At 31.9% G+C, this 16,980-nt stretch overlaps 1 protein-coding gene and 1 long non-coding RNA gene across 6 annotated transcripts in view; one reads left to right on the top strand and one right to left on the bottom strand.

Moving 5' to 3' along the window:
• Positions 1-13,712, top strand: part of LOC132745764 (14 kDa phosphohistidine phosphatase-like) — a 62,839-nt gene extending 49,127 nt beyond the window's left edge. For all 5 annotated transcript variants that reach the window (XM_060734771.1, XM_060734741.1, XM_060734755.1 and 2 more), the window contains exons 3-4: positions 3,215-3,339; positions 8,550-13,712. In XM_060734771.1, the coding sequence (XP_060590754.1) occupies positions 3,215-3,339; positions 8,550-8,645 (221 nt within the window). In that variant the 3' untranslated portion in view covers positions 8,646-13,712. The remainder of the gene's footprint in view (positions 1-3,214; positions 3,340-8,549) is intronic.
• Positions 1,906-2,253, bottom strand: LOC132745797 (uncharacterized). Its single transcript, XR_009627904.1, has 2 exons — positions 2,117-2,253; positions 1,906-1,975 (listed from the first exon to the last, which is right to left on the bottom strand). It is a non-coding gene; the product is annotated as an uncharacterized LOC132745797 (long non-coding RNA).
• Positions 13,713-16,980: the final 3,268 nt, after the last annotated feature.

Below are 16,980 nucleotides of genomic sequence, written 5' to 3'. Positions count from 1 at the left end.
TAGTTTAAGTAATAAAATTATTATCAAGTAGACAAAAGTACTTTTAGAATAAGTTATAATATGGGAAATATCATATTACTCAGTTAGCCCTTGGCAATAATTATGTTGAGAAAAGCATCAAATTGAGTCCCATTTTGTATACAGTAAATAATGTTTACAATCATACATTGTGAAAATTAAAAAATTCCTCAAGGACTTGAAATGTTTTTCCGAAGTAATTTATCATTCAAATTTCATTCCACCATCGCTAGGGACTCCAGTAATGACTTTTTTTAATCAAAGGTAAAACATGAAAGTGAGCATGTTCCTTCAATTATAATTAATTATCATGGAGAGGAAGTTAAATCTACATGCACGAGTCTTGTAGTGCACATAGTGCACGGGTTGCTTCAATTAACAGATGTTGATATGCGGTAGCCACCTGTTTTACACGAGATACAAAAATACCTAACAAGAAATATGTACTGTACTAACAGACATGCCAATAATGGGCTAGAAAGTATACATTATGTGCAATTAGATTCATCAATTTATCACCTTATGGTGTGTACTCCTGCCATCAAGAGTAATACCAATCGTTAGATTTCATAGTATTTCTTTACTTTTGATGGAAAGTATTAATGAATTTATCAAAATAATGAAGTTCTGTAAGAGGCAGTGAAGAAACATGAATATATAAGTAAAATGTACTCAAGAAGTTACTGAAATATATGTACAACAAAGTTGATGTTGACAAAATTAATGTACAGTGTACAAACCAGGTATCTTGATGTATCAGCTTGTGTTCTAATGGGTTATTTTTACTGACTTCAAATACTAGCCTCATACCACTGTTTGTTCGAATCCCACCAGGGACTTTAGATTCTTTCGTGAGAAGAAGCTACCAGGAGCTAGGTTATGGAAAGTCTATAGTTTTACTCAGGTGCCAAATTGTGTCTGAAATAATGCATGGAGGGGGCCCCAGCTAAGAAGTAAGAACCTCCTGTATCATGAAATCTTGTGCTAGAAACTCAACATATAACCTTAAACAGTGTGTCTTTAAACTAAACAATCAAGAAAAAGAAAATCATATTGAATCCCTCAATAGATTTGTTGTCTGTCTTCCTGTCCGTCTGTTAGTTCAGTTTAGCATATAAAATGCCCCCTTAAACTGTTCCCAATGGACATTCCTGGAAAACTTGTCAGGATAAATCGATAAATTTTCATACAAATAATTATAGAAATCAGTTACTTATGCTATCTAAGAATTACATTTATGTTATTTAATAAAATCATTATATCGTATTGATAAGAAAAGTAAGCACGCTGGGTAAACATTATTCAACGCCCTTGATGAGGTTTGCAGTGATGCAAAATTAGACGTATATACTGTAAAACACTTATTTTTCGCGAGAACCTTATTTCGCGAATTTGAGGCAAAATGTCCAAAATAATTATTTCGCGTCAACATGAATTCGCGTCTTCCCGAAAAATGTGAAACCGGAAACCCGATGTCATTCGGATATTTTCTGTCCTGTCAGTTCACTTACTTTCCGTCGTTTATTGTGCGACAATTGCATTTATATCTGTATCGATTTTTCTGATAACCTGCTAATCTTCTTGTTCAGTGAGAAATATGTCAATAAAGTTTGATAATTATTTGATATGTGTTCACTCTGTTAAAGTTTCACTGATTAGCCATTCAAAGGCAAGCAGACGAAAATCAATTAAACGGTACTGCAATTTGCCTTACCTGTAGTAAACGATTATGTTTACCCTCCGGCTTAAACTGTAGTAAAATACAATAGGATACAGTAAATAGAAATGTTACAAACAACTCGAAGGTGCTAAAGTATTTGTACCAATTAGAACAATCTGTAGAAATACCATTAAAATTTTGTGAGACGCATTAATTTGTTTATACTGAATTCTAGTGCAAGTCACAGTTACCTTCCTTGACACAGGTAATATGCAGCGAAGAAGTTTTTTCCAATTCCTCAATAATACCAAATTGTTACAAGCAAATATTTCATACTAGTAATATGTACGATATGTATATGCTGCAACACTTGAATAGCTACATGATGTAACTAGAACTTAATTCGATACTTTCCCGCAGATATATATCCACGTGTACGCATTTTCGGATAGTGTTCATTTTCGGACAAGTGTATAGACTAAGTGAAATATTCGCGAGAAATATGAATTCGCGTCTTAGAAAATTCGCGAATATTAGCGAAAATAAATTTCTCGCGAATAATAAGTGTTTTACAGTATTTAGAATACACGTGTGATATGGGTTTAGATATTTACACAGAGATCAGTTTAATTTTCTCTAAAACTGTTGGGGCTTTTATAAGAGAGAGGGGAGAAAAGTGATCACAATAACCATCGGTAAATCGATTGTTCGTATTGCCCATGCTGTCCCACAGGCAGAACGAACAAGGAGTTATTTCCAGAAATTACTTTATAAAATATCATATAGGATAATTGGATCAAAAACCAACACAAATTAAGTATCAAAGCATGTTTCGCTTTATTAAGCTTCCTCAGTTGATACATATATAAAAAAAAATGACGTAAACGTACAAAACAAAACAAACGTCTACGTTAATAGACGTTACATTTGGCGCGTTAAAGGAACGTGATAATATTACAATAAGTATTACAATAAAACATGTGCATATGTATGTATAAACGTAATTTTTTTTAAAAACATAGCATATATAATTTTCGAAAAGAATTACATAAAATAACTGGATCAAAAGATACATATATTTTCATAGAGAAACTAGGCTAGTAAATAATTACAACAAGTATGAAAACAACAGTTACTTATGTGAAAGTTTAGAATTCGAAAAAAAAATATATAAATATCATACAGACAAGTAAAGTATGCATCAGATAAAACAGGCAAATAAGACAAAGTCAGATTGTGACGGCCCTGACCATTGCAAACTGGTTTATACCTTACACCAGGCAAGCTGAGTAGCTCAGTTTCTTTTAATAAACCAAGCTCATTGACAGTCAACCAAGGTGAGCTTTTGCGATCACAATTTATCTGGCGTCTGTCCATCCGTCTGACAGCCAACCTTTATTTTTTATGATTTTAAGAAACTTTTGGATAAAATTCAAAATTTTATGCAGACGACATTCATAGCAGCAAAAAAAATGTTCCCAGCATGCATTTGTTTTATATAGGACTATATTGATTTGAAGTATTGTATATTTTCAGGTGACATATTTGATGAAGTAGCTCCGGCAATAGAGGAGGCTGGACTAGACTGTGAATGTCTAGGTGGAGGTAGAATTCATCATGATACAGGGAAAAAGAAGATAGAAATATTTGGATATTCACAGGTATGACTCATGTTAAACAATATGAACTTGTAAGGTCTTTTTCTTCAACATTTAAAGTGGTGCTTATGATATTGGTAATGTAACATTGTAACATCAAGTTTTACTGGTTACGGAGGACCATTTGATTCCCTTTACTGCATTATTTCAAAGAAAAACAGGCACCTAATTTAATACTTTATCCACAGACACTGGGGGTGTGGAGCTTAAAATGCCTTTAAAATCCAAATGAAATGTATGTTTGTCAATCCCAGCACATGTACTGATCATATATATCAAAAGAACCTAATATAAGCAGTTTTGAAGAAAATTCATATTTCAATGTCTCTAATAGTGTACAATGTATTATTATAGAGGTTGAAATATCATTTTTTTTTCAAAACGGCTTATATAAAGTTTTTATATATATATATGATCAGTACATGTGCTGGGATTGACAAATATACATTTTATTTGGATTTACAAGACGTTTTAAGCTCCACACCCCAAGTGTCTGTGACTTTATCCTCTGACTCTCTTTAAGACTCGAGTCCGCTGGCAGCAGCTTATCAATCTACCTATGCAACATAAGCTGACAAATTCATGCAGTCTGATCATCGACTGCGCTTTTAGCTATCACTATTCAGCCAGTACTTATTTTGAAAATTTCCTTAAAAATGATAAATGGTTTTGTCCAGATTGAAAGATGAACAAATCCATCTAGGAAATTTAGCACGGTAAATGTTGATGCCTTCCTCACATGAAAGAAATCAGTGTTGTCTGCTTGACTCAGACTCGCAGCAATGAAGTGCAGACTCACAGCAATAAAGTGCAAGTGATACAGTGACAAACTTTAGCCACTTTGCTAGGGAGGCCCATTGGTATAGTATAATAATGTATATTTGTATTTACCTATTTCACAGAAAGAAAAGACAACTGTTACTTTACTATAACCTTTCAACAGATGAATCGTAGATAGATTAAACTACATATCATCAGCACACTTAACATTTGTCAGCACATTTAACATTCACTATGGTCGTAGTGTATTCTAGGCTGTCACAGGTATGAGACCTGTTCAATGAAAAACTGATGAAAATAATGCATTTTTTCATTGATGGAAAACAAATGTTTTCGGAAAAGATTATAGATTACTGTAATTGACAGGGGAAGCTTATGTAGGAAGTTATTTATCATGAGTTTATCAGAGTGGAAGGTAAAAAATTACACCTGTTATATTAAACAGTCTAACCTCGCACAATGCTTGTGAAGAATTCCTCCCATTCTTGTAAATGTCCCCTTATACCCTGCCAATAAACTGCCAAAAATTATATTTCCATGACATTATTGGTTATAGATGAGAATATCACTGTCTTGTGTACTTGGTTTACCCTGAATCTGCTAAATTTCTATAATGGATTTGTCCAGCTTTGAATTGGGAACAGTCTATTATAATTTGAAGGGAGGGATTTCAATATCAAAATAGATAATAATGAGCTATCAACAGAATAGAGTCTGGTCAGACAGGCTGGCCTGGCTCTATACTGCTGGCAAGGGCTAATCACTTTTGGTTCCAACTGATTAAGGGTTAATGGGCTGGAAAGGAAGTGTTGAGAAGAATAGATTGTGGACTTGAGAAGTTGAATTTTGATATTTTACAGATGTAGACATTATACTAAGGGTAGTAACTCAAAGGGTGCTTGCTTATAATGTAGATAATGACATTAAGGATTAATATTATGCACACAAGAACATTATTACATTGTATTTACCATGTAAGTATAAACATGCAATATGAACAAGGAACACACTGTATGAACAAGGAGTGAGGAAGCTATCCAGCTAGCTTACAGAACGTCGGTGGTTCTACTCAGGTGCCCGTTCATGCCTGAAAAAATGCACGGAGGGACACCTGAGGTCTTCCGCTGGAATGTCGCCAAATGACCTATACTGTGTCGGTGTGACGTAAAACCCAAATCAAACAAACAAATATGAACATAGAAACATGCAATATGAACATAGGAACATGCAATATAAACATAGGAAGTTGGAACACACTATATGAACATAGTATCATGCAATATGAACATAGGAACACACTATAAGAACATAGAAACATGCAGTATGAACAAGGGAACACACTATATGAACAAAGTAACATACAATATGACCATAGAAACACACAAAAGATCATAGAAACATATGAAGATAGGATACACATTTGAACATATATTTTGTTTAGAAGAACATATTGTACATTTCATTTTATCCAAAATAATGTTGTAGTTGTAAGTGTCTCTGATTTTTCCACTGGGATTATACAGTAAATTAGCTTATAATCCCAATAGTTAGTCTAGATTCATAAACACTCCGGGGGAATGTTTGTTATTTACAGACTCTACATTGATCATTTATATTTTGACAGGTTATTGGTACATCTTCTTTCAAATCTGGCAAATAAAATAAGTTGAGGAACAACATCCTCGGGGAAAAAATTGCTTCAATGATAGCTAGTTAAGAATGTGAGGCAGGCTGCAAGTTTGCCTGTTTGATGTGTTTGTGTGTTGTGTGTGTAATGTGAGTGAGCAATCAAAGGCCACCACAGTGCTCTTGTGTTTTATTTGATTGTGTGTTTTGTGTGTTATACTCTCACATCGTCATTAAATAGATTCCACTTATTGTTATCTAGAAGATGAATAGATAAAGAGAAGAATAACTATAGTATAAAACACAGGTAGTCCTCTAGTTGGCAATGTCACTGATATAAGAAAATTCATATTAGAAAAAACAGCCTGCCGGCAGTAGCAGTATAGGTAATAATTCATGTAAATTATGATTTGAAGGTAAGAACTTAGACAAGAATTTGGAAAGTGGAAGTGTTTCCTGTCCCATTACTGAGATAGAACACTCTAAAGTCTTTTAAGATTAGCAAAACTCACTTTGGAATCCAGTAAACTAGAAAATTGGGGAGGCAGGAAAATTTGGTATTTTCTTCTTGTAAAACGAACAAAGCATTCATTACTGGGTGAATTAGAGAATGTTGGTTTGTCATTAGTTTTGATTGTTGTTTTACAAAGTTAACTGACAAGATATTGTTTGATGTATAGTTCTGTCTTGGTTTGAGTTCGTGTACTGGGATAAACTTACCTAACTGGTGCTACTAAATGAATATTGTCTTTTATGTTGAGTGCGTAACCCCCTAATATAACATATACATATACTGTCTCTTTCTATACTTGAAAGAAAGCTTTGATGGAGCTTTGAAAGTACTCCTTTGTAGTTACAACTTTTTTATTCATTCCGATTAAACAGTTTGTGTAATCGTAGGATTGTAGTGTTTGATGAAACAAGGGTCCAATTAGGCAAGTAAGTTGAGTAAAGTGGGTTGGTATCTGCCAGGGACTTGTGAAGAAACTGTCCAGTTAAATATGGAAAGTCAGTGGTTCTGCTTTTGAAATAATGTGTGGTGGGTTTCAGAGGTCTTAAATGATTTTGGAATGTTAACATTTTTCAGTAAGACTAAATGGCCAAGTTGTTAAGGTCGCTGAACCTATAGGATAGGAATCTATCCAGCTAGGTTATGAAAGGTCAATGGTAATCTACTCTGAGGTGCATACTTGTGCCTGAAAGTCCCCATATATAACCCTTTTCAGTGTAGGTGTGACTTAAAACCCACAAAACAACCTTTATAGCTTATATGACCCTTGTAAATAGGTTATATGACCCATGTAGGTATCTCATTATCACCCAGTAATATCTTGGAATCATTCTTTCTACTTGGATCTATGACAATCTTAGATTCCTTAACCACATTGTGGGAAGTACATGTTGTAATGTCTTATATTGTTTGCATATTTCCATAAAGACATCTTGTCCACAGGAATGTCATTCCATTATGTTGTAAAATGATTTTATTACATCACCTATAGTAAACTATCATCAGAAGTATCGAACATATTTGAGGTATGTTATATATACTCGTCAGTTAATGAATTTCATCCTATGACTAAGCCATAGAGCACACAATCATAATGTGGGTAAAGTTTTATAACCGCTCCCAGATGCTTGCCGGATTCATCATACATTAGGAACGAGTTAGAGTTCTTCGAACTCCACCCAAATTTAATGTAACATTGTGTTATGACATTTTTTTTTATTTTTGGTGCTAACAACCTATTTCAATAATGCTGATAAGCCCGGCTTCAGAGGAAATGATTTTAAGTGGAATGCAATATAAAATAAACTGATAATTATCTTAGGAGTGCATCTGATAGAAAATGTTGGGATAAAAGGAGGAAAATGCATTAAGAGGCTGCATAAAGGTGAACATCTGGCAGATATTAATTGATACTAGCATTTCATATGATGTGTAATTCATAAACAATATGTTATTGGTGCTTGATTTTATTAGCAATTATCCCATGTTCAATTATAAACAAGCATAATTTTGTTTATATCTTTTATTTATGCAGAAAGTTTGCTGCTTCTTTATTTTTGTCCCTTTGACAGCTGTTATAGGCAAGTTTTGCCTGTGTGCTGTATAAGTGTATGACAAATTTGTTTCACATAATCTACCAATTTGACAATTTTATTATTAAGTGCTATGAAATTCATGAAAGCAATGTGCTTCAAGGGAGAGCACTTCTGTCTATTGTATGTGATTTTGACATATCTTTAACTCTCGAATTTTGACATATTCTTGACTGGGATTTTGACATATTCTTGACTCTTGAATTTTGACATATTCCTGACTGCAATAACAGAGATATCCCTGACCATTTTGATCCACTGCATTGTCCCTGCAGAGCAGGACATGAAAAGTAAATGCCAAGAGCACATTCCTTACTAAACTCTGCTCTTCCCCAGGTTGCCACGGTTGCAATTGACTGGTACATTTATTATTAGCATGAAATAACAGAAATCTTAACAATAAAATTATATAAAGAGTTTCTCAATTTTTAGCAAAACACTCCAGGGAATAGGGATAGCTTTTGTACTCGCCCAGGCAACTGCGTCTCACTTTGGTTAAGTTTTTGTGTGCAAGTTTGTGTCTCCAAAACTACATGTACTAAATAGAAACACACTTATTTGAGAAACATTCAACAAATATATTTGGAGGTCACTCTCCAAGGCTTATAACTTGGCTCATAACTGGAACATGGATTTTGACAGAAATATGGCCCTTTTTGTACTTATAAAATTTGTCATTATCCAGGCTCTTGTTGTATTTTTAGGGATATGGACAAGCCAACCACAGCATCACAGCCCGTATTTTGAGCAAGAAGTTTCGTGATTACGACAACATCACATGGAACAATGATGGTTACTAGTAGCAACCAGGACCAATAAAAGGGAGATCACTCTTTGCATTGTATAGAGCTCAACAAAGGGAGATTACTACTGCTGACTTCAGATTATCAAGGGAAAGAACTCTTGGATTTATTAAAAGCAGTCTAGAGCCATGTAGTAGATGCTGATTTTAGACAGTTACAAGTTTTTCTTCATCAAGATTGAACTTGCCCAGTTGTTAAATTACTGAAAAATATGTTGTTTATGATTTATTTTCTTAATCTAGAAATTATGTTAAATAAATTTTGTGTAATGAATTACAGTGTGTAATTGAAATATGTCATTAATATATGTCATGAGTATAAACTCAATATTGTTTTCAGTTTTGGTGTAGGCACATTGTGCATATTAGAAAATATTGGAAAAGCATGAAAAAAAATTTAATTTTTAAAATCAGGCTGTAATAATTATGTTTGTTGAAATTTTAGATTTTTGTGGTTAATATAATTATATAAGGGGAAAAAATGCAATAATTTTCAATATTAAATGATAATAATTAGATTTTTATAGCAAATTAAAATCAGAATATACTTCGTGTATTGATTTTGAGTTTTGGAAAAATTTTAAAATTTATGTTGATTTTTTCATATCAAACTACGGTATATGGATTTTTGGGGGTTTTTTATTTTAAAAAATATTATCATATTTCTTTAATGAGCAAGACTTCATATAAAAGGTAGATACATGTACCTCAAAGACTATTTGAAGTGCCTACAGCTATATTTATATGATTGTAAAAATATAGATTTGTTGTCATGGTGAACATTCCTCTTGTAATTCTTTAAAAAAAAGTAATGAAAAATCTATACTGCGATCCTTTGTATTTAAATTTTTTGCTTCTAGCCCAGTTACTATTAGAAATGTCTTTGTCATGTTTTAATGAATCTAAATTTAAAATTCTTACAAATCTTTCATCATTCATTTCATAGTGCAGTATTTCCATGTTTATATTGTTTCATAGTGGGTTTGTTTTTTTAAAAACCAACATTTTTTTTTAGTATTTCCGAAGACTGATTGAATAGCATAAAAAGTAAATAGGTTGAAAATGAGAATTTGGAAGCATAGCGTACTGCTTCTGGAGAGCAACACCTTTTAGGAAACAAACATTTTGGTTGTTGTTGAGAGGTGGTTTCTCTAGACAGGTTTATTTTCTACTCTTGTTGTAAAGAGGTGATTGCTATATAAAGGGCTACACTGCAGAGGTTACACTGTATTCAATGCACTACTCCACCAGTTGTCATTTTCAAAGTTTGTCCTATTTACTATAAGCCAATCGACAACTAACTTTTTTCCCCTCGGTGACAGTCAGTCTCATGTTTTTAAATTTTAGCCTTCTTTGTTATGAAAATTAATATACACACATCTTACTAACTTTGAAATGAGATTAGAAAAAATAAGCATATTACTAGTATCCAGTACTTGAAAGTGGGAATTTTTTTTTATACTAGTTAACAAACATCATTTATAATATTCTGTCACATTCTTTTAATTTTTTTTTGAAATGAAAAATATTTGGGTATTTTTGTGAAGCTTTCAGACTTGCTCTGTTAGGCATTGTATTAGCAAAGTAACAATAGATATAAAGTTTTTGTCTATATTAAATGTGTGTTGTTTGTAATAATAATAATGTCCATATCTAAAAGATGTATACATATTAGTTATATTTTCTTTGTGTGTGTTTCTTTTCTTCCAATATTTGTTGGATTTGACAGTAAGGCAGAGCAAAAATGGTTCTGTTCCTGGTCTCCAAACGCCTGCTGTTAAAAAAGAGGGTAGGTAAGACGGCTCCAAACAGAACTCTTTTTATCTGTGAGTTAAATAAGTGTATTTTTATGAAACATGACTTTCGTTGTCATGGCAATGTATTGTGAGATTTGTCAGATTTGATTTCAAATGAATATAGTAAATAGTGACACAGTCGTACTTGTACATGTTGCAGTTATTAGATTTTAGGGTGATTTTTTTGTGTATTTAGTTTCTTTGTGATTTTTAGGTATATTTTGTAGCATAGGTACAAATATTTGTTGTTGTACGATTTTGTAAACATGAAACTGAATTGATTTCTTTATCAACAAATGAGAATTCTGTATGGATAATGATGTCATATTTTTAATTTATTACATAAAAAACACGTGCATTTGATGAGTCAACATTTATTTTAAGACCAGATGTAACCAGCAACTTATATTGGAAACCCACTTTTTGACATTTTCGAAGCCATTGAAAATTTGAATTTTTTTTTCCTCAGAAACTAATTGTTCTTAACTACTAACTTTGACTTAATTATTAACATATGATTATATAACATAGTTATCAGTATTCTTTTAGAAAACTCATTGTTACACTACACACCTGCTTTATATAAAAAGTTTGTATTTCATAGGATCTTAAAGTGCACATGTATGCCTGTCTCCATGTTGGAATTTTCTAGAAAATAATGATGTCATGATGGAAAATATACTCTCATGTGACACAGAGGTGCATAATTATATTGTTAAGATGAAAACATTCGAAATAAGTGATACAGTTAAGATGAAAATTGTCAACAAAAAAAAGACGAGAGTTGCTTCGCGTTTTATTATGATACTACCTTAATTTAGTTGATATTAAATGATATTACTGATTTGTTAGGGTTCATGATTCTTAACAATTTTCTTATGAGTTAGTTTAGTTTTGTTCCCAACTGTGCGAGATGCCAGTGTTCTTTCAGTAAACTAGTCACTAGAAGAATTTTGAAATAAATTGTGAGGGGAATAAAGGAAAAATTTATATCACAAGGTTTTCCTGACTTTTTTTGTTGTTGACAAATCTCTGCTAGCTTGTAACCAAGGTCTTTTAGTTAATTATTGTAAAAGAAAAGAAGGGTAAAACAGAGTTCAAATAAGTAATCAATCATGGATGGCATAGACCTCAGTGGTTAAATAATGAAGTATCTGAGCTTCAGTATCGGATGATTAACAATAAGATGGTCTATAAAAAATAGACATATACTGAAATATTGAAAGTTAAATGAGGTTGAAGTTGAAATTACTTCCATGCTATTTGTGGATTATTTATTTTCTAAAAAAAAAAAAAAAGATCATACATCTTGTCGAAAAAAGGTTATGTTTTATTATATTAATTAAACATACAGCTTTGTAGATTTTTGTTCTACATTGTTGTTTAACTGTAATACAAAATAACCCTTGATAAAGAATTAATTTCAATTTTTTTTTTATTTGGATATATTCTCACTTGTTAAAAAAATGGAAACACAAAATATAAGATATTATTTTAGCCATAAAACATGAAGACAGAGTGAGTTGTGATTGAGTACAATTTTGTGTCAGATTGTTTTTTCCCCATTATTTATGTGGGCTCTTTTATATATCATATATCACCTAGGTAACACAATTTATCAGTTTTATTTTGTAAGCCTGATTGATAGTAGTGATTATTTTACTGATTTAAGTTTAAAAAAAAAGTCAAGATAAATTTTTTCTCTCGTTAAATATACTGTTCTAAATTTCTTGTTGCTGAATATAAAAAGTAATTTATACGGTTTTCTCTTTTTAAAAGTACTTGTTTTTAAACATTTTCGTTACATTATTTCAGTCCCTCATGAAATTATGAATAAGTTTTTTTGAGGCGATATTTTTTAAATAAATCAAATAGTATGTTATAGTTATAAATAACTTAAACAAGTCTCATGAAAAGTATTCAGAAGCATTCTAATGTGTACTATCAACAAAGAGTGTCATAATTCTGTGAAAAACTTAAAAGGAAGAAAAGTAATCTACAAATTGTGAGTGAAATATTTGTTACATCATCATTTATCGTCATGTTGTTGTTGTTGTAGTTTGAGTCATCAGTTTGTCCTTTATTGCAGCAGACGTCGGGTTTATTGTTGCTATGGTAACAGATTATAAGATTTCATACTGCATGTTTTGTAATGACAATTTTCATTGGATAATCATGATACCTGTATTATCTATATTAACATGACTAGTACAAAATTATAAATTTTTCTTTTTCCTTTTTAATCAAAAAGAGCAGTAGCGCAAGTTTGTTTAACTTTATTTAATTATATGGCCATGCATAAACTGCAGCTTGCTATATGGTTCCAGTTTTATATGATTACAAGCATTTATACCAGGCCATATAACCTGTCACAAAATCTTTATTAGCTGATTTTATAACCCAGTCCAAACAATTCCTGATATCACTGTTTTATTTACTGTATATTATATATATATGCTTTTTTTTTCAAGTGAAATATTAGGTGACATCTGTGTTTTTACTGTATAAGTTATAATTTAACAAAATTTAATTTGTTAATTAAATGATGTGTGTTATATATGTAAATTATAATTTTTGGTACATGTATATTGTTTAGCATGCCTCCAGATTACTGTCTATGATATTCTAAAGTGCATTAAACAGTAAAAATTATTTTAACCATTTAAATATATGTAGATAACAAACTTTTTTTAAAGTCATACATATTTACAAATCTCCTGAAAGGGACTTGGGATTCTTTCATGTGAGGGCACTCCCAGCTTGCTTATAGAACATTGATTGTTCTACTCAGGAGCAAGCTAGTGCCTGATATAATGCACAGAGGGACAGTGGCCTAAGATGTCTCCCCAACCAGTGATATATATGTAAAACAGTGTTCTTCTAACATAAAACCCAACAACAATTTTTTGTTTTGTTTGAAGTCAGCTGTATGAAAGAAAGCAGAATTTTGGAGTTTATAATAAAGAAAAAAATTTAGTCATGTTTTATTTTTGATTTTGTAAAGTATATATAGACAGCAGATATTAATGTTTATCTTCATTGCTGAATATGTTAATTTTTTGGTCTGGAGGCATGTAGCTTTTTAATTTTTCAATTTTTTAGTGCAGGGGGAGTAATCACTATGAATTTTAGTATTTTGTGAACATTTGTTGTCTCCCTTTGTAAGCATTTTTTTGTGTTTTGAGTTTTGGTTATTTTCATTTTTTTTTATAAAATGATCTGTATTATTATTTGAATAAATTCCTGTGAGGATTAAAGAGTACAAGTAATGTTTTGTTGTTAGTCTCTTTGCTCCTAGAACTAAAGGCTCCAGTTGACATTTTAGGGATACAGGTATTTTTCACTGTCATTTTACACACCAACAGAATATGAAGGGTTTACTGAAATCAATTTTCACCTAAAGAAAAACATTGTAATTTCAGCTATATATGATGATTCAAATGACTTATTGGTGTATGATCCAGTATCCCAGGGTAACAAATCTATATGTTATGCAAGCAGTTTTAAACTAGGTTGCCTGAGATACCAAGAAAAATTGTTATTATTCCAGTGAGACTCTCGTTTCTTGTTTTTAGAACCCTAGGTCTGAGGTTATAAAGAAATGTTCTAGGCTCGAACTCAGATCTCAGGTTTTTGATAAACTGCCACAGAATGTACACTGACCAATGAAATTCCTGAGTTTTAGACAACCCAGAAATTTTTTTTATTACCCTGAGGCCTGATTTCATTATTTCCTTTGTCTATTTATTCCACTCCTGTTTACCACTATTTGTAAAAAAAATCTTTAAAATAATCAGTCATAGCCTTTATGCCTTTCAAGTTTAAAATTGTAACTTCTAAATTTGTACCTTTGTTCTCTGACGTGGAAAAGACTGCCATGCATTATTTTATTCTTATGTTTTGCAGATATTTTCATAAAATCTGTGTTTGAAATGAAAAGAAAATTGAAGATAAGTTTTCTTCTTCTTAAGCATTACTCTTTTATGCAGTCTTTCAAACTGTATTTTATAATTTTATATAAGCCAACATATGACCTTTGAATGATTGGTCTTTGGTTCATCTGCCAGCATTGCCCACTAGTGTCCATTCACATTATCTTCTAAGCAACATTTTCTCTGTCGATTCCTCTAATTACAAACTAACCCTCTTTTTAGCTCACCTGTCACAAAGTGACATGGTGAGCATTTGTGATCGCTTTTCGTCCGTCCGTCCAACCAGCGCCCGTTCTGTAAACTTTTACTTTAAACAGCATCTACTTTAAACAGCAGCTCCTCATAAACCACTAAGCCAATTTCATTTAAACTTCACAGGAATGTTCCTTTGGTAGTCAACTTTAAAAATTATTCAAAGAATTTAATTCAAAGTAGAACTCTGGTTGCCATGGCATCTGAAAGAAAAAACTTAAAATATCTTCTTTTAGAAAACCCAAAGAGCTAGAGCTCAAATATTTGGCATGAAACATCATCTAGTCAGTGTCTACCAAATGTGTTCAAATAAATGCCCTGAGGTCAAAATTGGCCCCGCCCCGGGGGTCATTGATTTTCCTTATTTGTATATAGTAAAAACTTAAAATATCTTCTTTTAAAAACCCCAGAGAGCTAAAGATAAGATATTTAGCATGAAACATCTTCTAATGAGTGTCTACCAAGTTTGTTCAAATAAGGGCCCTTCGGTTATAATGGGCCCTGCCTCGATGGTTATTGATTTTCCTTATATATGTAAATATATAAATTTATATAGTAAAAACTTGAAAATCTGCTTATAAAAAACCCAAAGAGCTAGAGTGTAGATACTAAGCATGAAATATCTTCTAGTGAGTGTCTACCAAGTTTGTTCAAATAAAAGCCCTGGGGTCAAAATTGGCCCCTCCGAGTGTGGGGGGGGGAGGTTCATTGTTTTTCCCTATATGTATATATAGTAAAAACTTAAAAAATCTTCTTATAAAAACCCCAAAGAGCTAGAGCTTAGATATATATCATGAAACATCTTGTAATGGGTGTCTACAAAGTTTCTTCAAATAAAACCCCTGGTTTAAAATTTGCCTTGGCCTAGGGTCTATATACAGGTGAGCGCTTTCAGGGTCATGATGGCCCTCTTGTTACTTTTGTCACTAAGTGCCATTCTTCCATACCAGATTTTGCAAAAATATGAATTGTAGAAATATTTTGAAAGCAAATGAAATAAAAGAATAAAGACTTAGAACTATCCTCCCACTATGGCGTTTCCTGATAAACCAAAGTGCATGTTTTACCAAATTCATTGGAATAAGCTCAAATTCACCATCTACAAAAAATATTTGTCTGGTGTAGTTTTACACATGTCTGACTCTCGACAATTGTCAAGATATCTCAAAATAAAGATTAAAAAATACATGTTCATTTGGCTTGAAGAACTATGACAGGACTGTTTTTAGTGGTGTTCGTTATTATTTAGAGCTATTATTTAATTCTCAACAAACACTCAAACTGATTTTATTTGTTTAGAAACTGCTCATCCTAATGGGTGTGGATAGTGAAACTTTTCTTTTTATGAGTTGTTTCCCTTTATTACATTTACGCCATTTGCATCATGAAAAATCAACAAGTGGGTAACTTTATTAGAAGTCTATTCTTAGAGGAGCAGCTATTTAAAAGATAGAAACAATGGTAACAATCATTTATTGCACACGAATATAGCTCATTTCCATATACAAAATAATGACAGCCTTGATAAAGGATGTTGGTGCCAAGCAAAGGACCATTATTAGGGCTTTGAATTTACCAACTCTTGAATACAGACGTCAACGTGGAGATATGATACAAGTTTTTAAACTTATTCACAAAATAGACGATTTTGACTATGAAAAGTTGTTCAAATTATTTGTTTCATATCATGAAATCTGAGGACATATTTATAAATAAGAAAAGTTAAGACCACTAAAGGCAATATTAAAGACAAAATTCCTTCGCTTAAAGAGTCGTAAACGAATGGAACCTACTTTCCAGTGAAATAGTTTTATCCAAGAATGTAAATGAGTTCAAATCAAAATTAGATAAACACTGGCAGTGGAAAAGATTCAAACCCGACAATATTTATTGAATAGACCAGTACCGGAGCAAACAACAATGAAAACAGAACTCGAGGGGAATGATAGTCTGTTAGGGGACTAATAAAGTTTCCCATACATCACAAGGTATCACATGGTAAGATGTGCGCATACCAGGGAGAGATACCAATATATATCTACATGTATAGGCCTATATAAATGTTGAAAGTGATTTAAAAGGTAATTTATTATTGAATGCCATTGAAATGCCATGATAATGAAATATGAATTACAAATTGCAATAATCAGAATTGTTACTTATGGTAAATAAGCTAGCTCTCTGTCTTCAAATACATGTATGCATAAAATTTGTTAATTTATTATATTTCAGCAAAGGGCATAAAAAGACATTTAAAACAGCACTTACTTTTATGTAAGACAATAGACCTAGTTACAAATGTAGTTTTCATTATGCAATCAGAATAATTAGTGCACTGAGTACATTAGATTAA

This window comes from Ruditapes philippinarum, unplaced genomic scaffold (genome assembly GCF_026571515.1).
Source record: "Ruditapes philippinarum isolate M1 unplaced genomic scaffold, ASM2657151v2 ctg211_1_1_1_1, whole genome shotgun sequence".
In the NCBI taxonomy this organism is placed as follows: Eukaryota; Metazoa; Mollusca; class Bivalvia; order Venerida; family Veneridae; genus Ruditapes; species Ruditapes philippinarum.
Note: the sequence above shows the minus strand (reverse complement) of the source record. Positions and strands in the feature narration are given on the sequence as shown.